Genomic DNA, 26,292 nt, shown 5'->3' on the forward strand with positions numbered 1-26,292 from the left:
AAGGCGCCGAGAAATGTGAATGTAAAATAAAATCCCACCTTTTACAATTGACTTTTCCCCTTATGTTCTTCAGAATGAACAGAAAATGTTGTCAACTAAATAGTATGGCAGGTTCAGGGCATTAGTTAGGTCACCAACTCGCATCTGACCTCATGACGTCTACTAATGTATGTCGCATAACATATGTCACATGATTTACGTGCAATACTCAATAATGTACATCGTTATCTCAAGGCAGGAGATTCCTTGATTGAAGAAAGAGGGCAGAGCCACGTGTGCTGCTGTACAAGGAGAAGACATTTATTGTAGAACTGTCAACATCACAGATGTGTGTTACTGAATTAAGTTAATCTTTTGACTGATTCCAGTGATTCAGACAGTGTGCACGCACGCACACGCACCCACACACAGGCTGACTGCCGTACATAAGTTCACAGTCTTAATACGTATACAAAAATTTAATACAAATACAAATTATACCACGATAAAAACATTTTTTAGAAATTTTTATAGCTATGTTCGCCATTCTGTAGAAAGACAACTAAGCTGTATTGAGTTTTTTTTTTATCTTTCTCTAAAATCAATAAGATATTATAACGAAAGGTTCTTACATCATGTATATATCTTTTTTAAATCTATGGTGTCCATGGTGTCTCCGGCAGACCCTGCCTCCTGGCCTTTATTCACAGGGTGATTTAATCTGGACATCCTGCTCATGTAAAAGGCTTCAGCTGCCCTCAAAGATGCCCTCCTTCTTACCCACCACATCTTACATTAAAGGCAAACATGATCCAAACCATTTTCTTCACTGGAGACAGTCATGAAACCCCTTTAGTGTCCTGCTCTAATCCTGCAAGATTAAACTTTCAAGCTAACATCCAGTGTTCCGATGCTAACAAGTCCCACCAGCGAGGGTGTCACATTAAACGCAGGATGGGCAGAAAAACACAAACGTCATCATGCAAAAGGCTAAAAAAAAACAGTGATGACAGAAAGAGGAGAATCTCAAAAGAAAAACTTGAGTATTGATCCCCCAGAACAGTGATTAAAAAGATCTAATCTGAGGGATATGACAGCGTGTCGTGATTAAAGAAAGGAAAGAAAATCGGACAGTTTGAACATTGTGATGAAAAATGCAGGGAAAAATATTCTGCCTTGTTTTGTATTTATGAGGTATTAAATATGGAACTTGACACCGTTCAACGCCTTTTTTCTTCTTGTTAATGCAATTTCAGTACAAGAATATTCTTTTTTTCCCCCAAATATTATGTTTTTTCCGACGATGTAGCTCAGGAGACTTCAGTGATTTAAGTAAGTGACACGGGTACGGTGAAGGCAGGTATTTTGTTTTTGCCTCTGTTCTCATCACAGTGAGTATTTACACAGTGAAAACACGCAACAGAAGGACGTTAAAAAAAAAGGTGGATGGAAAAAGATCGGAATCTTTCCGGGGTGCATCCTGGTGCTGTTGCAGTAAAATATCAACAATCTTCCCATCTGACCAGAAACAACCCTGGGTTAATATTCAGAAAGCATCTGAACAGATTCCTGGATGACCAGTGTCAAACGTGTTTGTGGGCGCTGGATGTTCCCGCTGGGATGCGTAAAGTGTTCCAGCAGCAGCGTTTTACAGACCAGTGTTCACACTGGGAGCACCAGTTCGCTAACACCATCGGGTGGAAACAACGAACAACAGTCGAGGCGGCTGAGATTTCTGTCAGCGTGTGGCTACAGTAACTCTCCGAACTGATCTCCTGATTCTTGATTTACTCACTTTAGCTTTGAAACACACACGTCTCCTGCGCAGCGCTGTTATCGGTGTGGCTTTAGTTCTGGCTCTCTCTGGTTTTTCGGTGGGTTCCTCCCCGCTAGCGCTAACCAGCACTTCCAGGGGAAGGAAAGAGCAGTTTAGTTTGAATGAGTTGGAATCAAACGGCCTTTTGGTCCATCATTAAATCCAGGCAGCGGCATCAGGACACATGCGCTCGCAGTGTGAACACGCTGTAAAAAATCGAATGTGCTACGCAGAGAACTTCTTCACAGCTCCCTGTCAAAGGCTTCTCGGCATGACATCACTGTCAGGTCAAAACCTTCTGGAACGTCCACGAGCCCAGGAAGACAAAGCCATCGTCTACGTGCGATAACCCTGATGGCGCCACCTACAGGTGCATCTACATGAGGACACACGCTGTTTGATTGTCCATCGATAGACTGGCAGAGGGTTTACACACAAACATTTAATCTGGTCATCCCGTCTCTCTCCAGGCGCGGGAGGAAGAGGAGGGTCATGGGTCGAAGTGTTACCAGTTCATCATGGAGCTTCTGTTCAGGGTCATGAAGAAAACTTGACTGCTGCCTCCGGAACGCACCGAGGCGAAGAACACCTGGAAGAACCACGCATCAACACTCCATCAGGATCAGCCTGGGAAACTGACGTCATGCAACATATGAGGGCGGCATGAGGCGGTTTCCGGACTGTTGAAAGTCTCACCTTGTCGTTCCGCTCCGACAGGAACTTCAGACGCTGAGCCCGCTTATGCATAAACACGCCGTCGAGGTGTCCCGTCTCCACAGAGCGAATCTCAATGGCCTTCTCCCCCCAACCCATGATCTGGTTGGAGTGGATGTAGGCTGCACACACACACACACACAGAGTTTTGTTTTCATCAGTTTAGCAGTTACTTCCTGTCTGCGAATGCAAAGGTCATGGAGGTCAGAAACAATGGCGTTGATGGCTCACATACCTACGGAGGTGGGCATCTCACCCCACTGCAGCACCACGTCTTTAGTGATGCGGCCATAAGTGTTGACATACACGCCCTCGTCCTCGTAGCACAGCAGCATCTCCATTCCATCCGTCTTAGGCAGAATCACAATAGCGTGCGGGGTCACCTGACCCTGAATCTGCAGCAGCCAGGAGAAGGAGGAGGTGGTGTTATACAGTGCCTGCGTAGATTATCTGTTAGGATTCCAGTTCTTTTCAAGTGGATCCCCTCTTCCATAAGGTTCTTGTGTCGGCACCACTGTATCTGCTGCTCCTCAGCCATAAATTAGACATGACGTGATCACAGCGTGATTCACCACTGCAACGGGCAGCGAAGTGAAGGGGTTTCTATGGAGATGTTTCCTCTGACCTTTCCTGAGCAAAGCCTTCCCCGAACGATGACGAAATGTAAACAAAACACATTCATAAAAGCACAACTTTGAGGTGCATTACTAAATTCGTTCAGGTTCTCATTCACAGCTTCGTTACCTGATTCAGTTATTACTCAGTAAAACAAATAAATACAACTAACATGAGAGGGGATGTAGATGTCATAGGGGTTTCCAGAGTCCACGTCGATGACATGGAAGCCGACGCTGGAGCCGTAGATGACCTTTAACCTCTGCCCCTCCTCCACCGTCAGATCCACCAGTTGGGGGCGATGCTGCAGGTCCGTAAACGACTGACAGGACAAAGACACACTGTCACCACATCATACGTTCCCCCAGTCCCTCTTAAACTGTCGTTGGATCTCATTGAACGTGGAACACGTAACGATAGGGCTGATAACGGGACACGCCATACCTTGAAGGCCATAAACTTGTGGTATGGTTTGGGTGCCCAGGCATAAATCTCCACCGAGCTCTTCAGAGCTATCACCAAGAATTTAATCCTCTCATACTTCACTGCAGGGGGGGGGCAGAGCAGCCCAGAAACACACAAACACCAAAAATGTACATGTTTGTTGTTCTTGAGATGATCCTTTAGATATTTGTCCAAGCACGTCCTGTCTAACGACCCTACAATAAATGAGATTTCGTACCGACTTTATAATGTACACATCCTTCCAGCTCCCCGACTGTGATCCAGCCCTGTTTCTTCTCCACCTCTGGGTCATTGTGCAAAATTCGGTTCCTCAACCAGGACAAGTAATAAACTCGTAGTTTGTTCTTCTTTCCTGTCAGAGAAGAATAGAACATAAAAAAATACAATGAAAGTAAGAATCAAAAGCTGTTTAAACACCAACTAAAGCTGCAGACGTCAGTCCTCTGACCTGAGATGGTGACCAGGACGTTGAGTCCTTCCAGGACGTCCATCTGCTGGAAGCGCCGTCGATTGATCAGATTGTAAACTTTGCCCTGACCGCTCCGATCCAGCAGCATCAGGCCGTTCTCCGTCCCGACCAGCAAATTCACACCTGTGAAAACGCCAGGCGGTTAGCCTGCTGAGCTAGCGCCACTCACGCTAAACGTTCTCCTCCCGCCTCACCCCAGAGAGCTGCACACAGGATCTCGGAGTTGAAGCGTTTCTTGTATTTGCGGATCTCGGGCGTGTCGCTGTGCGGACGTATGTTGGTGGGGTTGACGTTCACCACCGAGATCTTCCGCGCCTCGTTGAGCCGGGCCTGCTCCTGCTCGTGCTTCAGCAGCTCGTCAGCAAACAGCGCTGTGCAAAACATGAGGATTCGTCTGATAATTAGTCAATAATAATTAGTCAGGATAATGAAAATTCAGCCTGTAATCTTCATAACGATCGTCTCAATGGTTGATAGCTTTAGTTTTTACACTGTCGATTATTTTGTGGCTATTATATCCTACCTGAGGCTGAGATGTCGTCATCTTCAGTTGGAGAGGTCCCGTACACCCTCGGATCAACGAACGGGGTGAAGGAAGCCTTGGAGCCTCCGCTGCTTCCCATGCCATACTGCAGAGCAGAGCAACACATATAGACTTACTGGTGTTACACAGGAAGTTTCAGTCAGGGAAACACCAGTGGAGCAGGTGTTTCCCTCATTTGGTCAGAATTCTGGGTCATGCTGGAGGATTTTATGGGACGAGGAAGCTGGAAAACCGAGGGAAGGAAGGAGGAAGAGTTTGTTCAGTTTGTGGCAGAAAACACTGGAACCAGAGTGAGAAACATTAAAGTTTAGGAGCTGCATGAATGTTAAATAATCAGTAATATAACCAAGTACAACTGCTCCATAAATGTTTTATTTCCTAACTTTACATTTTTTTAATAATTGCCATTAAAGGCATCAGCCATGCTGGGTTTGACTTCACCTTTACTGGTGTTGCTGCTACTTTCCCACCCTGATAACATGAAGGAGCTGGTTACAGTTCAGTGAGCAGGTGGGGGTATGTGTGAGGGGCGGGGTCGGGTCAACGGGTAACGAGGTTCCGGTCCACTGGGATCAGGTGGGGGAGGGCTGCACCACATACTTGGGCCCCATCGCTGGGGGAGACGAGGGGTGAGGTGCTTTGCTGCACCAAATCTGGGAGATTGCCGTTGCCAGGGAACGGATTAAAGTTGCCTGGGAAACCATTGCTGGCAGTGGAGCTGCGCCTCCGCTCTCTATGTTTCTGGAGAGGAGAGAGAGAGGGGCAGGCAACTGTGCAGTGAGGCTGTGTCTGACAGGGCAGGTGATGGAGGGGCGTGGCTTCGTGCAGGTGTGTGTTTGTGTGTCGCAGGAGCGTGGGCGGGGAGGTCACCGACCCCGATAAACACACCCACCACACCTGCTGCTGATTCTAGACTGATCTAATGGATAGTTTTCTGTGTTTTCACATTTGTTTCTGTATTTTTTTTAAATCAGATTTTTGAGTGAGCGCTCTTCCAGGTGCACATGTTTGAGAATGCTGAATTTAAAGTCCCAGAAGTTCAGAAAGTCCGAATAAAACCAGTAAATGAATTCAGACGTATCACCTCCCGCATCATCATGGTGCTGTCCTGGGAGCTGTTTCCATAAGAGTCCTCGAGGACGTTGTTGTGGCCTCCCATCATGTCGTAGGACTCGTCGGCACTCTGATGGGCTGCTGGCCTAAAACCAAACATGTTTAGTTGTTAACCGAGGGCCTTCTGAAGGTGGAGCTACTCGTTTATGTGGTTTATACCCCCTCACATGGTCACTTCTTCATCGTTATTTCTTTATTTGAACTTTTTCTCTGATGGCTGACAGGGACAATAGATTTTTAATCTGGAAAGGAGAACTTACATGATGCGTGGTATGTCGCTGACAGCCACCGTTCCATCGTTAGCTCCGCCCTCTCCTTCCTCATCCTCGCTGCTGTGCGACTCCTCGCTCGATGAGGAGTAGTCGGTCACTTTAACGGGCGGCCGGCTGGTTTCTTCTCCCTGTCGCAGTTCTCGCAGCTCCTTGGCCAGAGCCGTCAGGTCCTGGTGACCAACCACAAGGATCCAGTAGATCAACGACTGATCACTAAAGTGCAGCCAGTTTGAGTGAGCAGAGATCAACAGGTTGGAAAATTAAACTACAACTGGATTCTTTCCAGTCCCATGAGCGCCCCGTTTAGGAGGTGGGCAGCGAGCAGCAGGCCAGTGTAGGGAGAAAAGAACCATCATGCCTCAGTGCAGGAAGGTCAAAGGTTAAAGGTCATGGGCCTCGGCGAGGGACCCCACTTAAAAACAGGGGAGGGAAGGAAAGGGAGGTGCAGAGAGGTTTTCTTACCAACTCCTCCTGATGGAAGGAAAGATGGTATGAGGGCAAAGAGAGAGAAAGAGTGTGAGTGTTAAAACAATGAGCAGTGAAATGATCCCAGGGAGGAACAGTGAGGCGAGAAGACAGGAACCTTCACGGGGGGTCGGTGGGTGAAAACATGTTCTGTTAGCAGCGACTGCTAAAGAAGGGATTGCTGATGACTTGGTAATCAAAAGTGGGTGTGGTCAAGGTGACCTCAGCACTGACGTTGAGTCGCGTGCGGTAAAGACGTGTGTAAAGACGAAGCCTGTGACAAAAATCCTGAATCAGGGAAAAGGATGAGCAGAATGATGGACCACTGACCTCGTCTACAGCTTTCTTATAACTCTGAGGGAGGATGAAAAGAGGGATGGAAAACAGGATGAGAAGAGCAAGACGGTTAGTTCAGAGAGACGAGTGTGTTAACATGTCTGAGTTTCTGTTAGGACAGATAAGAAATCAGCCCACATGTGGCCCACATGTTTAGTGCTTTGTTCTGGACGTATGGCGTGCCTGTGTGTCTGTGTGTGTGTGTGTGTGTGTGTGTGTGTGTGTGTGTGTGTGTGTGTGTGTGTGTGTGCTCACCGCGGGCCGGCTGGGTCGTGTCAGTTCCCTGCTGTCGTCTTTGGTCTCGTGTGACAAATGTGTGGAACCTTCAATCTTTACAGCTGAGTTACCTGAACACAAACAGCGACATGTGTGATGTCGTTAACAAAAGCGCAGGAAAAAAATAAAGGATGACAAATGGGAGCATTTCATTATGAAGAACCTGGTTCGGTTTGATTTAGAGATTGTTTAGGTTCATAGCAACGTGTGTGTGTATGGACCTCGTTCGTTGGAGCCTCCCTGGGAGCTGGGGGTGCTGGAGCTGGAGGAGCTGCCACTACTGGTCCTCTTCAGGGGGGCCTCCATGGAAATGTCAGTCCTCCTCAGGTCGGGGTTGCTAGGGCAACGCAAACACAACACCGTCCCATTAATGGGAGAAATGCTTCCCCTGCTTTATGACTTATGGGTGTGTGTTCACGTGTGCCCGTGCGTGCGCCCGTGTGTGTGTGTGTGTGCACCTGGCCCGGATGAGGTGAGCTCCAGCTCTGGGTCCGAGGCCGGGGCCGTTTCCAGGAGAGTGTTTCCTGACCAGAGCAGGAGAGATGGAGGTCGTCCTCTGAGGAACCTGCAAACACACAAGAGACCATCAGACAACAAAACACACACCTGGGCAGGTGTATCTGAACTGTTGGTTAAGACGGTGGCGTTTTACGCTGGTTAAACGGTCCAAAGATTAGTTTGATTTAAGAATCACAACCGTGTGCTTGGAGGTTTATCTGAGCTTCACTGGGAGGCAACACAAACAAGACTGCTGTTAAAACATGCTCAACAGTAAAAATAAAACTAAATGCAATAAATAAGGTAATAAAAATGACACCAGAAAGACAGAGACAGAAGTTAACATCACACCAAGAATTGGAATTTCCACTAAAAGCTTCAATCACAAAAGGTAAAACACACACACACACACACTCAACGAGATATAACACATGCAGGGCGGCATGCAGAGACCTTGGGGGGCATGTCGTCATCCTGCCGCAGCCAGGAACTGCGGTCCAGCTTGTCAAGAGGGGGCGCCAAGCGGGAGAGGGGCGGGGGAGGTGGGGTGTCGGAGGTGGGGTCAGAGTTCTGCCGGGGCATGGGAGGCCGGGAGGGGGAGGGGGACGCCGAGGACACGCCGTGCGGGTCATATAGAGACTGGGAGCCTGAGAGACCGTGACTCTTCACCTGCACCAGGTGGGCCATCTGCCCACACACACACACAGGTTCACACACACGCAGGTGCACACACAGGTGCATACACACACACACACACACACAATAGGAAACAGGCAGGAGGAAGAGCAGGATTAACAACAGGTGAACAGGGTGAAGGATGCAGGAGAAGGAGGAAAGTGGTGACACAGGAGCAGAACTGTCGTCATGTCACACACTCCGTCATGAAGCTTAAACCCCGATAATCCCAAAGCAACATATATGTTAAATAAATGTAAGGATAAAATGGTAGTTGACTCCACGGATTCAGTCGGAATGTGATGAAACATCGGTGAGATGCAGGCTCGTGTCACATGTTTCCACACACCTGTGGCTCGACCGAGCGGTGCATCGGGGGCGTTCGGGCCTGCTGGATCCCTCCACTGCTGAAAGATTCTGATCGGGGAGGCAGCGCCGGGTCGGAGATCCGGTTGGAGACTTTATGCTGCAAAGCAGGAGAAGCCTGTGTGTTCATCTTATAATGTTCCTGACACACACATCAGACCACAGTCACCCCCCCCCCCCCCCCCCCCCCACGCTGAGGGGCGTCGGTTTTAGAAGAACTAGATTCATCTGGGTTTGGATTTGACTGAGATCTGAGGATCAGGACAGGATCATCAACATTAAATGTTTTAAATGCTGGATTTTTTTTAATCTTAGTGTTTGTGTCACTACTCCAGGTCAGTATGATGCACATCATCAATTGCTGGAAAGGTGTGTGTGTGTGTGCGTGTGTGTGCGTGCGTCCACAGGGAGACAGACTGATATAGCTACAGCTGGCCTACATAAGTCACCTGCTGCCACCAGAGGGCAGACCTGGAGTTGCCCTCATCCTGCTGGAGTGTGTGTGTGTGTGTGTGTGTGTGTGTGTGTGTGCTGGCTGTTCACACGTGAGTGCGGCCATTAGAGGAGCAGCAGAGTTCAAATATGGATCCCTGACCTGCATATTTGATCCTCACAGCTACGTTAGAGAAACACACACGGGTGTGACTTCACAGTACCGACAAGCATGTGGAGATTTTTGTAGTTAAATAGATGAAACCAGCAGGACGGAATTTCATTTTCAACTGTTCATCATGCAGCAAGAGTTTAAATCCTGTAACTGAAGCACCAGATTGGGAGCCACTGTGGTGAAAGGTGAAAAAGAGGAAAGCACAAACGCGGCGGCAGCAGCGCGTCAGAAACCTGCAGAGGTGAAGGTCAAAGGTCAAGTTAATCAGCAGAGGAGGAAGGAAACATCAAATGGCTGCAAATGAGCAGCAACGTTCCCATGAGCGACGTCCAAAGGAGCGAATTCAAAGTGGAAACCGGGAAAAAAAAAGAATCATCATTGTCACCAGAGTTTGCGTCAGTGAAGCCACTCAGTTAGTGAAACAGAACCCCGCTGACCCAGGTTAGTCAGTTAGCCAGCACAGACTCCAGGAAGAGGAAGACTGGAGAGTCTCTTCATCCTCTGACTGACCCAGCGACCTGGAGTTCGGCCCCTGAACTCTGGGCTCCCGCCGCTGCTCCTGCCGGGGCTCCTGCCGGGGCTCCTGCCGGGGCTCCTGCCGGGGCTCCTGCCGGGGCTCCTGCCGGGGCTCTGCCCGCTCATCACTGGACGGCTTGCGACATTCTCGGGCACACAGGTGACACGGATTTGTGGCACGTGGGGATTATTCCTGGATGGGCTGACGTGGGCGGGGTAGGACGGAGGGCGGCGACGAGGGGGTTTGTACCCAGGGAGCAACAGCAGGTTGTCGATGTTAATGCCTCGCGTCTCCTTGAAGGAGTGATATTTCTTTGGGGGGACTCGCGGCGAGTTGCTCTGAGCTCGACGCATCACCTGAAGAGCGAGGCGAGTGTTTAAAACCAGCAGACAAACGTGCACACAGGTGAGCACGGTGACCACAACCCCACTGGCAGCCTCCACCTTATTCATATGTGGAACGTCCAAAACAGGGACGTGACTGCTGCTATGGAATCAAACATTTCTGGTTAAACCAGTGAAGACGTTACCTGAGGAGCAGAACTCTCTCACGAGGACCCGAAACGGTCTGAGAGTCACCTCGCTGCTCACCTCTTTGGCCCAGGCGGGTTTGTCGTTGGCGCTGGGCGCCTGGTCTTTGTAGTGGTACAGCTGCTTCTTGTCCTGCGGCGGCCGCGGCGGCGCCTCCTGCTGCTGCTGCTGCAGCGACACCAGGTACGCCCGCTCCTGCTGCAGCTGCCGCTGCAGCCGCTCGGCCTGCCGCTGCTCCTCAATCTGCTTCCTCTTGTACTCCTGCACATCAGACACGAAGAGGAGACATTCGCACCCATTGGTTTTACTGAAGTTTTAATGCGCCAGTACAAGAAAATCAGTTCCGAATCGGAAGAATCTTTTTGATACCTGTGCAGATAAACAAATACCATGATAACACAAGGTATGTTTATTTATTTTTGCTTGAATTCTTTTCATTAGTGAGCATATTCATGTCTGGAGGATGGTCGCTGGGTTGGTGGTGGTGGTGAAGTGTGTGTTACCAGCAGTAAAGCCTGCTCCTGCAGGAGCTGCTGCTGCAGGATCTCCAGCTGCCTCTGCTCCTCCTCCAGCTGTCTACGAATGTACTCCTAACCAATCACCCACCATTTCAGCCGGATACGCAGCCAATTAGAGAAGCCCGGGCAGGCGAGAGGCAAACGGCAGCCCAGGTAACCAGCGGCATCAGGGCAGGAAGGAGGAGAGCCGAGGAAGATCGACAGCGTGTGAAAGAAGGAAAAGTAGAGATGCAGAGGGCCGACAGAGGGGAGTGATTATTGTTGCAGAAGAAAGAAGCAGAAAACACTGCAGATTACATTAGTGTCCCAGGCTGCAGCTACAGTTAAAGATCATTTAGTAATGATCATATGTGCGGTTCCACACTCTTGTTACACTGACGTTACGTCATATTTTACCAAATAAATCAACCCTCAAGCATTTGCACTGAAATGTTTCAGTGAATGTGAGACCAGCTGATTAAAAGGAGAGAAACTTTAATCTTCCGTGGGACCTTAAAAGTCCACACACGGCGTTTGACACTGCAGGTCTGCAAATGTGCATAATCTGAAAACAGATTACACAGTGACATCACGGTGACATCAATGGGATTAAACTCTTAGATTAAACACAAATTCAGAGACATTATCAAAAGCAGATTTACAGTTCAAGCAGCTGAGCTAAAATAAGATTATTGAAAGTGACCAAGCTGGGGCAGGCGCAGCAGAGGGTTATGGGAAATGTAGTCCGATCGGGGTGAGATTGTGCCTCAATCACCTTTCTGGATTAAATATTCCTCCCACAGAAAGCAGTTTATTCTGCATTTACAGGGACCTTTGTCGGTTAGTGAAGTCCAACAGAGAAGGAGCAGAAATGACAGATTACAGGTTTCATACGGATGACACCTGCGCGGTCGGGTGTTTTCCTACCTGTTCTCTCTCCGCGTGCCTCCGCTCTTCCTCCCTGCGGAGTTGCTCCATCTCCTCGTACCTCCTCCTCTGCTCGCGTTCCTGCTGCTTCCTGATCTCACGTTCCCGACGTTGTTGCTGCGGGTGGAAACAGGTCAGTTTGATCATTAATAAGGGAACAGCAGATATGTTTCACCCTGAATTTCATTCAATATAGCTGCTTCATGCATCGTGGTCACTACGGTGGACAGTCATTCAAGAGCGGCTCTCAGAATTCATGCAGAAAAGGTTGAATTCAAATTTTTAATTGTGCTCTATTTCCTTACGAATTCCAATTCCAATTTGAAACACTGCTTTCGTTTAAACAACATTTGATGCCTGGGAATTAGATGAATCTTAATTTGAGTGGTTCTCTGGACGGTTTGCAGGCGTGTTGCCTTAAGAACGTCTCAGTGACTGCAGGCGCGTCCACTGCAATGATTCACAAAAACCAGCCTGTCCGTGGAGAAACAGGTGGTTTAATCTAATAAACAGGCATAAACACTTGTTCCACACTTGATGGTGAGGGTGGATTATGAGCATCAATGTCCCTCGTTCAATTCAAACCACGACCGTCTTCAAGTACTGATTGATTTTGTGGTACCTTGTGTAAAGAGTTGCAGTTTTTTTATTTACATTTGTTGACGTGGAGGTTCAGCTTTCCTTACAGAGACTAATTCAAAGGGTTAGGGTTAACTCAGCCAATCAGATGAAGGTGTGCACATCAAACAGCGCTGTCGCCATCACACGTACAGGTGTGGAGCAACAGCGTTACTGGCGTCTTCTAACCTGGGTCCACTTCGGATCCCAGAACACAAACCAACCTCCTCCAGCCGCCGCCTCTGTTCCTTCTGCTCCTCGATGCGCTTCTGCCTCTCGGCCAGCAGTTGGCGCTTGTGATCCTCATTGTGCTGCTGCTCCAGCTGCTGACGCCGCATCAGCTCGGAGCGCTCTTTATTAGCCAGCTGCAGTCGCAGGAAGTCCCGCCTCAGAGTGGACTCTCCGGGAATGTTGATGATGGAGCTGCAGGAGTCGCCGGGACGTGCGGCAGCAGCAACAAACGTATGAAAGCACAGCAGTTGTAGCAGCATGACAGGAGCAGCAGAGGTTTTGCACTACCTGGGCTCCCCGATGTCCCGCTCCTCCTCCTCTTCCTCACTTCCGCTGTACTCATATTCCGTCTCATCTAAGAACGCAGAGTTCACGTTAGCATTCGCGCGCGCCCGACCAGTAGCAACGATGGGGCGAGGGGGGCGTGTCCTCACCTCTCTCCCCTCTCCTCTTCTTGGTGCGGTCGATGTGGTCCTTCAGCTGGATCCGGACCTGCCGCTCGTTGGGGAGGTCTCTGATGAAGGGGTGTTTGAGGAGCTGCTCAGTGCTGGGCCTCTGACTGTGGCTCTTCACCAGGCAGCTCTCGATGAACGACTGGAACTTCTTGGACCTGGAGCCACACCGAGGGGTAAGAACAAGAGCGTCTTAGTCTGTCTTTTCTCAGCTAGGCTGTGCGAACATAAATGTGTATTTTTACTCTGGGTTCTTTCCTCCTGGGTCTCTCGTGTGTGTGTGTGTGTGTGTGTGTGTGTGTGTGTGCGTGTGTGTGTGCCTCACCACTTCTTTGACTTGAGTCTGGGCGCAGGGTTTCGGGGGATAAGGAACAGCGCTCTCATCGGATGCATGTCACAGAGAGCTGAGGAGAGACGGCAGAAGAGTGCGAGGAAGGAATGAGGAGAGCGAACGATAGAACGTTCCAAACTCTCTGGTCCCTGATCACGGACGACGTGCGTCTTGTTCACACTTACGTGGCGCTCCCTCTGCCATCTCCACGGCTGTGATGCCGAGCGACCACAGATCGCTCTGCACAGAAACACAGAGAGGCGAATAGAACTTCCACATTTCTCACGTCCTGGTTGTGCTACACTGTCGCTGTTCTTGTTAAGTGTTCCCCTTCTGCTCTCATTTTTATTCCAGAGATTCCTCAAATCGATCGCATTTCCTGAACGTCCTCACCTTGAAGTCATAAGTGGCGTCCGGGTTCTCGTCACAGGCGATGACCTCTGGAGCCATCCAGTACGGCGTCCCGATGAAGGTGTTCCTCCGGCCCACCGTACGATCCAGCTGGGCGCTCACTCCAAAGTCAACTGAAAAGGCAATCAGAGAAGTTAAACAGCAGTTCTGTGCACACCAGCGTGCACGCGCGCGTGTGTCTCACCTAGCTTCACCTCTGCGTTCTCCGTCAGTAAGACGTTCTGACCTTTGATGTCTCGGTGGATGACCTTGTGCTGATGGAGGTGAGTGAGACCCTGAAATCACAGTTTATTTTTAGCGCGTCTGCAGCTAGCGACTCCTGTTCCCGCGCACGGACGCAGGTTCCCCCTCACCCTCAGGATCTCCCTGCAGATGTAGGCGATCCACTCCTCCTTCAGCGAGTTCCCTTTGGTGTTTTTGATCAGATCTGTGACCGAGCCGGCCCCGCAGAACTCCATCACCAGCTACACACAAACACATGAGGTCACACACGCCCTGCTGTGCACGCGTGGTAATGTGCGTCCGGTGTGGTGCGTTCAAGGTCAGCGTCGGGCACACACCCACAGCTGGACGTCCATTCCAGGAGGGTTCTTCTTGATGAAGGCGCCGTAATAGGTTGCAATGTTCCTGTGGTGGCTGTACTTCTTCAACATGTTGATCTCTGCTTTAATCTCCTCCTCCTCATCCTCATCACAAACACACAAACACATGCGTTATGTGAAAATGAGCTGAATATATTACGTGCGCGCGTGTGTGTGCGTGTGCATGGGACTTACTCCTGTGACGTCCATGACCTTAATAGCAGCGAGCTGACCAGTTTTGACATGGCGGCCCTGTAAAACACAAAAATGTTGGGTTTTTTTTTTTAGTTGCAAATGTGAATTTCACGTGTTTCTTCGTTGTTTCTTTGTTGTCAGTGAACAAAATGTTAAACCAGCCTCAAAACTGACATTTACATTAATGTGAATCCTCAGATGTCTGGATTAGACTTTCAGCGTCTGTGATACCCGGCCCGGCCACCAGGTGGCGTGTCTGCAAATCTTCTCGCAGCTTCTTTAGGATACTTGTGCTCCCGTCGTGCAAATATCCACGAAATCGGCTCGTGAAAAGTTTCTGATGACAACAGCGTGACGCACGTGATGGCCGCAACAACCAGAGGAACCAGTGTTTTTATCTGAAGTCCTTCTCACAGCTTTAACGGTGAGAAAGTGGAAATTCACGAGGCCTCGGCACCACCAGCCCACCACCCCAACACACACCAGCTCCTTGTGGTAACCTAGCAACAGGGATGGCAGGGTTTTTTTTAGTGAGAGCATCAGATGGGGGGTTGGAAGAGGCAAAAAGAAGAAGTGGAAGCGGTGCGTGCATTTTTGTGCATGTGTGTCAGACCAAGTTCACACTCTGTGTCACTGGCATGTCTGTGTTTCTCAGAATCTCACACACACACACACACACACACACACACCACACACACACACACACAATGGTTGCTGGGTGTTACATCAGACACCTCAATGTTTGTTTCATCTGATCAAAGTTTACTTTTGAAGTGATATTGTGGATTTGTTCACAAATACTTGTGCATTAATTATGGGTGAGACTTCACGTGCGCGGCGCCAGCTCAGCTCCCGTGGGTGCAGCCTGCCGGACTGGATCCGGATGTCCCGCCTCACCTTTTCCCACCAGCCATCGGGCCAAATAAATTAAAACAAGTATGAACTAATCCGATGTCAAACGTATCCTAATATCACATTTTATTACCAGGCTAATGTGCAAATAACGGCATCATTCATGTGCTTATTAGGAAACGGGATACATTTGGGATTAGAACTGGGATTAGAGTTTAAACAGCTTTCAGCATTATATTGCTGATGATGCAGATTTTGACATCAGTGTTGATTTACGCAGGTCCAGGTCAAGCGTCCAGAATGAGGAGGGATCAGAGGGAGCGGTGCGACCTCTCTGTGGTCCACGTCTCGGGCCAAACCACCTGATCGGGGGGCAGAATCAAGATGGCGACAGGAAGCTGAAGAGCAACAGCACCTGAATCCTCACAGGCAGGAAGCCCGAGATAAAGATAGCAAGTGAGGGGGAACCGAGGGAGGTGGCGAAGAGGCGGGAGAAAAGGGCAGAACATCCTTCAGAGGCGTAACAACACGTCTCAGGTCCTGTGTTGAGACAGGCCTCACATTCCTCTGCAGAGCGCGCACACACACACACACACACACACACACACACACACACACACCCCACACACACACACACACACACACACACACACACACACACACACACACACAGAGACAAACAGCTGTGACTCTGCTGTCCTGCTCAGGCGAGACAGGACAGGAAGGAGCTTGTTGGAGCTTCAGGTTCTGTTCCGACCTGTCGGCTCGTCACAGATTATGTGGTCCGACCGAGGTAATCTGGGATTTGTCGGGCGCGACCACGAGCGTCTGAACGTCACCTGCGAACTTCTTCGCCGCGCCGCCAAATTAATTACGTCAGATTAAGTCGGATTTTTCCTGGTTTTGACAGAATTGTGTGGGTTTTTTTGGGGACAGAAACATCTGCAATGATCCGGGTCGTACCAGAACCACCGTCTGGTTTTCGTGATTCGGCCCATTCCAACACACTTAAACGGCTCCTGGAACCTTCAGCACCAGTCAGTCAATCCTGCGGGTTCCAGCTGCCGTCACAGTTAATACTGAAAACAGCTTCAGCAGGAAAGATTAGTTAAACATTAACGCTCAAACTTCCTCCTGCAAACAGCCGTGAAACAGGTTTCATCTGGATTTACTCTGGACCTAATCTGGATCTAATCTGGATCCCATCTGGACCTAATCTGGATCCCATCCAGATCTAATATGGATCCCATCCGGATCTAATCTGGATCCCATCTGGACCAAATCTGGACCAAATCTGGATCTAATCTGGATCCCATCCGGCTCTAATCTGGATCCCATCCGGATCCCATCCGGATCTAATCCAGATCCCATCTGGACCTAATGTGGATCTAATCTCGATCCCATCCGGCTCTAATCTGGATCCCATCTGGGCATAATCTGGATCCCATCCGGATCCAATCTGGATCCCATCTGGACCTAATCTGGATCTAATCTGGATCCCATCCGGCTCTAATCTGGATCCCGTCTGGATCCCATCTGGATCCTATCTGAACCTAATCTGGATCCCATCTGGATCCCATCTGGACCTAATCTGGATCCCATCTGGATCTTACCTGTAACACATGGAGCACTTTTACCTCCTGCCCCTCCTGGTGACTCCCTGTGGGGGTTTGGGAGCCACCAAAGAACCAGAACGTGGCAGAATTCAGAGCTAATTAAAGGAAACCTGGAGACGCGTCCATGACAACGGCGGAGCTGACGTCCACCTGATGACGTCACGCGTCCTAAATGTTGCTGCTGTTTATGTTTGGACACAGGCGGAACACTGGAAGCACAAAGACCCTCTGTTCCACGTTCTGATGGATAAACCAAAGCTCTGGAAATGGTGCAACTCTAGGGTGTCTTAACATAAGATGCCCTTTATGGTGCCTTGCTCAAGAGTGCACGGCAGCGTCCAGCAGGGTGACTTCAGAGGGGACTAAAGACGAGGACGTCCTCAGAGAGAAGACCCTCCATCACCTTACAGACGGTAAAGATAATCAAGAGTCTCCGACAAAATGCTGCTTCACTGGACAAAACGATGATAAAATGTCCTCCTGTGTCCTCGTTCAGTGGCAACGATCCAAGGAAGTGTCCTTAAGTGTCCTAAAGTGTCCTTAAGTGTCCTTAAGTGTCCTCCCAGGGGTCCAAAACACAATATCCTGCCTTCAAGGGCACCGACCACAGAGTGAGGAGACGCAGGAGAGGATTAAGGACCTGGTATTCCACCAGATCAGACAGTTCTAACTCAGCTGTGAGGTCGTTTAAGAACTCCTACAAAGGTACGGGTCCGATTGTTCCCGACTCATCGGTGCAAACTTGGATCTCCGGAACCAAACGAGACCCATCTTTATTTAAAATGTGGCGACTCTCTGCTCACTTCACCCCTGAAGTGGAATTCCCTGATTCTTTTACAGTCCAAGGAGGAACTCATTTACCCACAATGCTTTGTTGATTGATCAGCCTGATTCTCCAATCACTTTGTAAAAGAGGTGTTGAGACAGCGGATCAATATTGCCTGTGTGTGTGTGTGTGTGTGTGTGTGTTTCATCTATCAATAGGTATTATTGTGTTATAAATTAGGTTTCTTGGATATAAAAACCAAACAGAAGCATCATAAAACACTGACATATAAACTGAAACAGGATTATGCAGCATCTTGTGAGATTCCTGGAAGGTTGTTAGATTAAATCCGTGGTTAAAGGTTTGTCTTACCTTGTACACCTGTCCATAGGTGCCGTTTCCAACCAGTTCAACCAGCTCAAAGATCCCAGCGGGGTCCTACCAGGCAAAAAAAACAAATCTACTCAATAAAACCATCACACAGAACCATAATAAATGATCTAAATCGTCTCAGCTCCGCTCCGTTTTTCATCATATTTTCTTCTGCTGACTGGTTTCATCACCCAGTTTCCAGTTTAACCAGTGTGGGCAGTTTTAATGTAATCCCTTAATTAGCATATAAAGTAGAATGAAACTGACACTTTCTACAACTGACATGCTGATGTTTGCTTCTCTCTGCTGCTCATTAATAACAGGAATCGTGTCCTTTAGAAGTGTTTTATGACTGCTAAATACACACAAGAGCTGCTGGGGACAGGCTGACATCCAGGCAACTAAAGACAATTTATTGGATTATTAGAATTATCTTATCCAAATGAGTTTAATATCCACAAGATAATCAGCTGCTAATCTAATCACTAGCGTGTAAAACTGATGAAAGTATGTTTTAGTCTCTGGAATTGTTGGAAGACAATCCACATGTGCAAACACACACACACACACACAACACACACACACACACACACACACAGAGGGGGACTCTGGGAGGGACCACGATGCCTCCAGACAGGGATTAGCTTTTTAGCTTCACATGCAGAGTTCCAACTCAAGGTCAAACAGAAGCACATCCTGATCCTGGCAGACGTGCACACACAAATAAACACACACATGCATACACACTTTGCACTTGGTTGTGTTCACCAACGGAAGGACAACAAGCAAAATAAAAAACACCGGCGAAAAAGGTATGACACCCAAAGCTGATGAATGTAGCCAGTTAGCTAATGCTAATTCGCTGATGCTTTAAAAGTGAACATGAGTAAACACATCTGTAACATGTAGCTAACATAATAGTTATAATAGTTCAATCAGTTCAACTGAAAGCAACTGAAAAGTCAAAACAGTGACAGAAAATATCACATTAAGACTAGATGGACAGATTGTTGTTGGAGTTATAGATGGACAGATTATTGTTGGAGTTATAGATGGACAGATTATCCGGATAATTATATATAAGCTCTGGTGCGACATCGATTTGTGTCCCACTATCACAAAGTACAAAGAGTCTAACAGGAACTGAGAGGGGACACTTGGGTGGGTCAGAAAGCTAAAGTGACACATCACATGACAAAGATGCACCTCTGGATGCCTCCTGAACTCCTCTCTACAGGGGTCCTCAGGTCATAACCCGCCATGAGGAGACCACAGTAGCTACTTATCGGACCTGAGGACTACCTGAACCAGAAAAATAACCAGTATCTGCATTACTGAGGTCAAGACTGGTCAAAAGAACCTGTGGGGGAAATCAAAAGAGATTATTTAGTACTTTAGGTTGTGAAAACAGGAAGTGGGTGTGCTGGTTACAGGCTTTGCGTCACAGTGAAATGTTTCCCCCCACCGCTCCATCCTGGGTGACCTAATTTCTAGTCATGATGGCACAGAGGGACTCATTTCCACAAGAATCTATTCTGATCCTGCTCTTCTTTTCTGTGCAACACACACACACACACACACGCACGCACGCACACACACGCGCGCGCACACAAGCATGCAGTCCCACCCTGCCGATCAAGCCCAGACTTGATTGTTGCTCTGCAGGTAATTGTGTTGCATAAGCAGCTGACAAAAGGTGGAGAATACGCGCGCGCGCGCACACGCATTCCTGCACTATGTCCTATCCTCACAGACGTGCACACAAACAGCCACACAGCAAAGCTGCTGTCACCACAACATCATGAAATGGCGGAACTCGGTGCTGTTGCGGTTTATCGTTGCTATTATTCACAAACACTGTCTGAGCGCGCGCGTGCACGCGCGTGTGAGAGAGATTTTAATGTGCTTGTGCCCCTGTCAATCTGTCAGCTTAACATCTGTCCCACATAGTATTCAGCACACAGATGTGGACCTCTTTTATCTGACGCACGCGCGGGAGAATGGTGCACGCGCAGGAGCATCTTGGGGGCCTCATTGCGTCACGTCCCAATTGCTTAAAACAACAACAACAAATAAACAAGAGCATCAGCAGCGTCAGCAGGAGGCCGCCTGATCACACGCTCCCTCATCCGACCTGATTTCCTCAATCACCGGCCGCCGTGAACGAGCACCACTTCGCACGCGCGCACCCAAAAAGCTGACGTGCACGCACGCGCACTCATCTGTCAACACAGCCCGAAGAAGGCGCGTGGAAACGAATGAATAAGATGATAAAATGTGAGGGCGGGCAGACAGGTGCGCAACGCCGCCTCACGCACACATAGACACAGACGGCGCGTGCACGCGCACACCGCGGGGGGTATTTACCCGTAGAGCAGACAGGTCTATCTCGTCCAGACTCCGCGCAGGAGAGTCGCTCGCCATGGTTCTCTCGGGTTTTACGGGACTCAAGATGGAAGCGTCCTCAACGACCATGGACCGGGGGTGCAGCGGGGATGAGCACACTCCTGACACTCTCCTGGAAGCGCGTGGATCCCCCCCCCCCCACCCGCCCCCCGACGATCACTCCCCCGAAATCCTGCCGCGGGTGCGGAGAAACGGCCGCGGAAGCGCAGGAGCCCGGTGGTGTGCGCGCCGCTCCAGGTGCTACATGATGCGCGGCGCGGTGATTTCCGCCGGAACCGTCGCTACATGCCGACAGCTCGCGCCGCTTCAGGCAGTCTGGAGAGGCTACGGAAGACCGAGGGTCTGCACACACACATGCACGCACGCACGCACGCACGCACACACACACACACACACAAAGATCCGGAGAGCGGAGACTGGAGAGGTGCGATGGGAACACGCGCGCTGCGTCTGACCGCCCGTCTGCGAGCAGGAACAGAGGCGCGCTTCCCGGGAGTGGCCTGCAAGGAGGCTGCGCTACTGACAGAGACGCCCACAATGTCTCTCTCTCTCTCTCACACACGCGCGCGCGCACACACACGCACGCACACACACCTGCCCTATTGTAAAAACGGCTGATGATATCAGAATCAAACAGGGTTCAGAGCTACAGGTCACTGCCACAAAGGTGCGTGAGTGTGTGTATGCGCGTGTACGCGCGCGCGCTTCCCCTTTGTGACAGAATGGCCTTTTAAACACCGACTGGAGACATTTTCCTGCTTCATTTCTGTCACGGTATCACATCAGGGGGACATGCGAGGTAACATCTGCCCGCTGCAGTTTGTGTCAAGAATAAAGGCCCGAAGCACAGACACGTTTCAAGTTATTCCAGAAGCGGGAAAGTAAGAATATTACGGAATCTGTACCATTTAAAAATAAACCATAGAACCTAGAACAATGCATTATTTCATCTGCATCTGTACACAATGTAGGAGTGTTGGAGTAAAACCAGGCGTTCCCGAGCTCACGTGTTTCCCTGAGATTCAACAGAAGACAAAGTTTACGTGTAAAATCGTTGCTTTTGGAAACCAAACAATGATGACGGGGACTGTCCGATCCCTGATCACTGATTATTGATCACTGCCAAGTTTCAAAGTCCGATAGTGTTCAGGTGGCGCCATCTAGTGGAGGAAGTGGGTACGCCACTCAATAGATGAGCAAACGATAAGATCTGTGAGTCAGAACAAACAGTCTGAAGATCAACTCCTTATAGATAACGTTTCTCATTTATTACATCGCGACACATGTCGTGAGGTGAGGCACGTCACCAGAGTCGCAAAAAGAAAACAGTCTGTGCAAAAACTGCATTTTCATAAAGACTTACAACATGGAGGCAGAGAGGAACAAACGGCTCAGTGTTTCTGAAGGTCTGCAGCCCGGATTTAAAGGAAAATTTCACCCAAAACTGAGAAAACTTATTTTTCTCACACAATGAACAGAAACTGGAAACTTTAAACATAAAAACAAGCATAAATAATTCTTTTTTATAAATAAAATTAAAGCACCAAGATCCCAAACTGATTGAATTTTAAAAAAAAAGTAATTTAGTACAATTTTAGGCCTTGGACCTAAACCATAAACATACTTCATACAGTAAGTTTAACCTTCACCAACTTTCATGTGAGTAAACACTGGTCGACTCTTTGTATTCTTGATTAATTGGAGTTTGGAAGATTTCAAGGTCACTTTGGAACTGTAAAGATTTAATGTGGAAGGTTACCTTCCCAGTTTAAACTGGATAAACTCTCTTCTCGTGGCTGATGATCATCATGATGTTGTGAAACTTGAATTGAAAAACCCGGAGCAGTAGGTAGAAACACGGGGAGGTAGAGAGCAGGCGTAAAAAGAAGAGCAGGTTTTGCATAAAGCAGCTCAGCGTCGCCAAGGTTTGTGGCTTTGAAGGCAACTGTTCATGCTTTTACCACCATAATGCACAAAAGTAACATGCGACTTTCTTATTCGTATACTAGGACACAGTCACGTTTACACACAAACACGGAAGACGCGTGGAAATTGGTACCAGAAACGTGGAAATCCAGTGGAAAAGACATATTGTTCCTGTTGCTTCTGCTGTTGCACGCACAGTCCTCACACCATGAGGAATTCCATTTTCTGACAGTCTCAAAACACCATAAACACATATATTTATTTTTCATTAAGACAGTAATGCTTCGCCAAAAGTCAGGACTTCCTGGAAAGACAAGAGTTCATAATTTGATAGAAATTGTGATTTTTGTCTGGAAGAATATTTCTATCCTCTATGATCTCACAGTGGCAACAACACTGTCATCAAGTACGTTTAAGTTCACTATTATTAACCACTCATGTAAACTCCACTGTATATTTATTCATTATTATTTCTATTTTTTTTAAATCTGTAATATCTTCAAATTAATCTTTCCAGGAAGGTCAAAATGAGGCAACATAAAGGCTTTTAAGGCTTTCCCTCCGCAGCGTAAGGAATGTAAATAACCACATGAAACATTTGGCACTTGTGTTGTCAGAGATGTTTCGGCTGCTCTTCGTCTCCTCCTCTTCATCAGATCATCTCTAGTGTCTTCAGATGGGGGCTTCTCCCCGGAAAAGAGCTGCATTCGCTGTCCTGAGCGCTGCATAGTGTTGATAAAACGTTAATGCTCTGGTGAGGACGGAGTATGGGGAGGGGCCACATAATGAGCAGGGGAGGGGCCACATAATGAGCAGGGAGGGGCTATATCACCATCACGGGCGGGGCCAGGTGGGAGGGAGGGGCCACACTGTGGACTGGGAGAGGTCGCAGGGGAGGAGTCACCTGTCAATCTTTGAACTGGTTCTTAACCAGCTAACACACTTTACAGAGGGTATGTGCAATGGTCATACTGGGACAGGGTACGAATGGACTCGTTATACTGGGATAGAGGATAAATGGACTGATTATAATACGATTTTAGTGGACAAAATCGTCTGTCACCTGGAAGGCTCAACCTTGGGCTACACAACTGACACCACATGATAACAAATCAAGAATTAACCGGATTTCTAAAGAACCTAAATTCAGGTTAGTGCAGCCAGTTTCCTCCATAAGGGCACCATTAAGGACTAGAGGAGTGACCTGCCAGCCTTTTGTAGCCTGTGTGAGAACTATAAATCCACCGGTTCCTCCCACTCAGGTCCAGACCTCCATGGGGACCATGGCCTCTTTGGAGCCGATTGGAGGAAGCAGGTTCTGTTCGCTCAGGAACTGTAGAGGAAACTGCACCACAAACCCGTGGATCTTCTTTAGCTCCTCTTGAGCCCGAGCGGGGTCCTCCTTGTCCAGGCCCGGCTTGGCCAGGTAGCCCTCCAGCTCCAGGATGTTTCTAACGTCACTGGACGGCAGGCAACGGAACACCTGGGGGAGAGTGGCTGGAGTCAGACTTCAGACTGTTCTGGACTCCTTCAGCAACGTCTCAATGTAACCATAGCAACGGAAGCAAACATTAGAGTCACCTTCTGGTAAATGGTGGCGTTCCTTGCACAGGTCGCCATCCAGATCTCTTTGTAGAAGTGGTCGCTGATGGGGTCGGACACATCGATGGAGGGATCCGTGTGAGCTCCCAGAATGGTCCTGAGAGGTCGAGAGATTCCCAAAGAAGTACAACATTTAAGTTCCAAGCACAAACTAAAATACCGAACGACTGATTTCTGGATGTTTCCGTACTTGAAGCACTCCAGGCGAAGCTGTAGACCGTATTTTCCTGCCTGATACGCCTGCCCGTCCATCACCGACGCCACCGTCTCCGAGTCCTCCACGATCACCGCCACCTCGCTGTCCCTCTTTCCCAGCATGCTCCGGTCATTTATGTTGGCAGAACCTGTAAGCAGGTCAGAACGTCAGCAGATGGCGCTGCAACGCAACAGAACCGGTTTAAGGCGCAGACAGAGGCGGCGCTACCGATGATGACGGTGTTGTCGTCGGCGATGAGCATTTTGCTGTGCACGTAGATGAGCTCCGTCACCAGTTTGGCCTCCAGCTCGGCGTGAGTCCTCAACCCAGCAAAGGAGATGTAGTTCATCCACTGGTCCCCCACTGGGAAGGAGAGCAGGTGACAGTGGGATTGTGGGAACTTCCAGATTATTAGTAATAAATAGACTAATGTAATTGCAGTTTATCCATTCACTCCAATTCCTTCTCATAGGCACAGGCTCCGCCCACACATACAAGCCCCTCCCATACCTACAGGTCAAACACAACAGGAAGTTTACAGTAAACACTCACTCTCTCTCTTCAGCTGTGAGATGATGGAGTGATCTCCTCTGTTTATGGTCCTGAAACAGAGACAAAGGAGACGCTCGATGGGTTCTAATGATGGATGATTCCTTCCTTCGTTTAACAACCAGCAGCCGGGCGGCGCCGCACCTGTAGTTGAAGTGCATGACGGCCTGAATGGCACTGCCGCCCCCTGTGGTGATGTCTCCCTCGAAACCCGGCAGCAGCGGCGTCACCACGTACACTCGGTACCTCTTACCCTCCCTGAAAGGATTCAAAATCAGCTTTGCATCAGTTACATATAGGAAAGAACCTTTTGACCTTTCTGGTTGTGCATCAGCATAAAGCTGACATGACCATTACTCATGAAGGACTGATGGTCGACAGAGCGTGTGTGTGTGTGCGTGTGTGTGTGTGTGTGTGTGCGTGTGTGTGTGTGTGCGTGCGTGTGTGTGTGCGCCCCACCTGTACGCTCTGATGATGCGCTCAGCGATAGCGTCTCCTATCTTGTTGAAAACATGCCTGTTGTCTGCACAGCTGATGAAGAACTGATTCTGGAGCAATAACGGAACAACAATCAATACCCGATCGGCATAAATGTGGCGTCAAAGAGCGAACGGACGTCCTCGCCCCGTGCTGCGAGCCGCAGGTCGCTCCGCTGCTGTCACTCACCTCGATGTAGATGAAGTGCTGGCTGTTCTGGATGACGTACACGTAGGCGTTGTGGATGGACTCCTCGTGGTATTTGATGCCAGCGGACCAGTCACAGGCAGAGCGGAGGATCTGAGAGAGGACGAGCGGGTCAGCAGGGACACACACACACACACACACACACACACACACACACACACACACACACACACACACACACACACACACACACACACAGAACAGCAGAGGAGAATCATGTGACCATCTGTGCTGAACCCACCTGGACTTTGGTGTTGATGCAGTTGGGGACTTGGTATCGCTGCTCTCCAGCAGTAGTGTGAGATTTGGGCAGCAGACACGGGTACGACTGAGAACGATACTTTGGCTTCACCAGCTGGAGGGAAGAAGCAGAGCAGCAGATCAGTAGAGCAGCAGAGCATCAGAGCAACAGAGCAGCAGAGCAGCAGATCAGCGGAGCATCAGAGCAGCAGAGCAGCAGATCAGCGGAGCATCAGATCAGTGGAGCAGCAGAGCAGCAGAGCAGCAGAGCAGCGGAGCATCAGAGCAGCAGAGCAGCAGAGCAGCAGAGCAGCGGAGCATCAGAGCAGCAGAGCAGCAGAGCAGCAGATCAGCGGAGCAGCAGAGCAACAGAGCAGCGGAGCAGCAGATCAGCGGAGCATCAGAGCATCAGAGCAGCAGAGCAGCAGAGCAGCAGAGCAGCAGAGCAGCAGAGCAGCATCTCAGTGTTCAGTCGGACCTTGGTGAAATTCCAGCGCTGGATGAAATGTCTGGCCACGTCTCGAGCTGCCTTCCCATGAACCACGGAGGCGATGTCATGCCAGGGCATTCTGGGGGTGGTGTG

The 26,292-nt window shown here is 49.2% G+C and overlaps 2 protein-coding genes across 14 annotated transcripts in view; both read right to left on the reverse strand.

Annotated features, from left to right (window-relative positions):
• Positions 1 to 279: 279 nt before the first annotated feature.
• tnikb (TRAF2 and NCK interacting kinase b) lies at positions 280 to 21,022 on the reverse strand. 11 transcript variants are annotated; one of them, XM_057013698.1, is made up of 34 exons: positions 20,474 to 21,015; positions 18,107 to 18,172; positions 14,501 to 14,557; positions 14,285 to 14,410; positions 14,078 to 14,188; positions 13,909 to 13,999; positions 13,707 to 13,837; positions 13,499 to 13,553; positions 13,308 to 13,386; positions 12,965 to 13,140; positions 12,819 to 12,885; positions 12,524 to 12,722; positions 11,682 to 11,798; positions 10,761 to 10,847; positions 10,318 to 10,518; positions 9,721 to 10,083; positions 8,587 to 8,703; positions 8,016 to 8,249; positions 7,523 to 7,629; positions 7,286 to 7,401; positions 7,044 to 7,135; positions 6,783 to 6,806; positions 5,976 to 6,157; positions 5,687 to 5,801; positions 5,203 to 5,343; positions 4,582 to 4,687; positions 4,253 to 4,429; positions 4,038 to 4,181; positions 3,807 to 3,941; positions 3,569 to 3,669; positions 3,297 to 3,446; positions 2,745 to 2,904; positions 2,492 to 2,631; positions 280 to 2,384 (listed from the first exon to the last, which is right to left on the reverse strand). In XM_057013698.1, exons 1-34 carry the CDS (start codon positions 20,579 to 20,581, stop codon positions 2,301 to 2,303), a joined length of 4,359 nt encoding a protein of 1,452 aa, XP_056869678.1. In that variant the 5' UTR covers positions 20,582 to 21,015; the 3' UTR covers positions 280 to 2,300. The 11 variants fall into 11 exon arrangements, 10 of the variants coding, with proteins under 10 accessions (XP_056869678.1, XP_056869670.1, XP_056869672.1 ...); XM_057013690.1 differs by lacking the exon at positions 5,203 to 5,343 and having other exon boundaries at positions 20,474 to 21,014; XM_057013692.1 differs by lacking the exons at positions 5,203 to 5,343; positions 10,761 to 10,847 and having other exon boundaries at positions 20,474 to 21,013.
• A 736-nt stretch (positions 21,023 to 21,758) lies between these two features.
• pld1b (phospholipase D1b) overlaps positions 21,759 to 26,292 on the reverse strand; it is a 17,699-nt gene continuing 13,165 nt past the window's right edge. For all 3 annotated transcript variants that reach the window (XM_057013701.1, XM_057013702.1, XM_057013703.1), the window contains 10 exons: positions 26,188 to 26,292; positions 25,711 to 25,824; positions 25,452 to 25,562; positions 25,245 to 25,333; positions 24,930 to 25,043; positions 24,789 to 24,838; positions 24,465 to 24,599; positions 24,231 to 24,384; positions 24,020 to 24,137; positions 21,759 to 23,921 (listed from right to left, as the gene is read on the reverse strand). The exon at positions 26,188 to 26,292 is cut by the window's right edge and continues 14 nt beyond it. In XM_057013701.1, coding sequence (XP_056869681.1) covers positions 23,697 to 23,921; positions 24,020 to 24,137; positions 24,231 to 24,384; positions 24,465 to 24,599; positions 24,789 to 24,838; positions 24,930 to 25,043; positions 25,245 to 25,333; positions 25,452 to 25,562; positions 25,711 to 25,824; positions 26,188 to 26,292 — 1,215 coding nt within the window. In that variant the 3' untranslated portion in view covers positions 21,759 to 23,696. The remainder of the gene's footprint in view (positions 23,922 to 24,019; positions 24,138 to 24,230; positions 24,385 to 24,464; positions 24,600 to 24,788; positions 24,839 to 24,929; positions 25,044 to 25,244; positions 25,334 to 25,451; positions 25,563 to 25,710; positions 25,825 to 26,187) is intronic.

The sequence above is a fragment of the Takifugu flavidus genome, chromosome 17 (assembly GCF_003711565.1).
Source record: "Takifugu flavidus isolate HTHZ2018 chromosome 17, ASM371156v2, whole genome shotgun sequence".
NCBI lineage: Eukaryota > Metazoa > Chordata > Actinopteri > Tetraodontiformes > Tetraodontidae > Takifugu > Takifugu flavidus.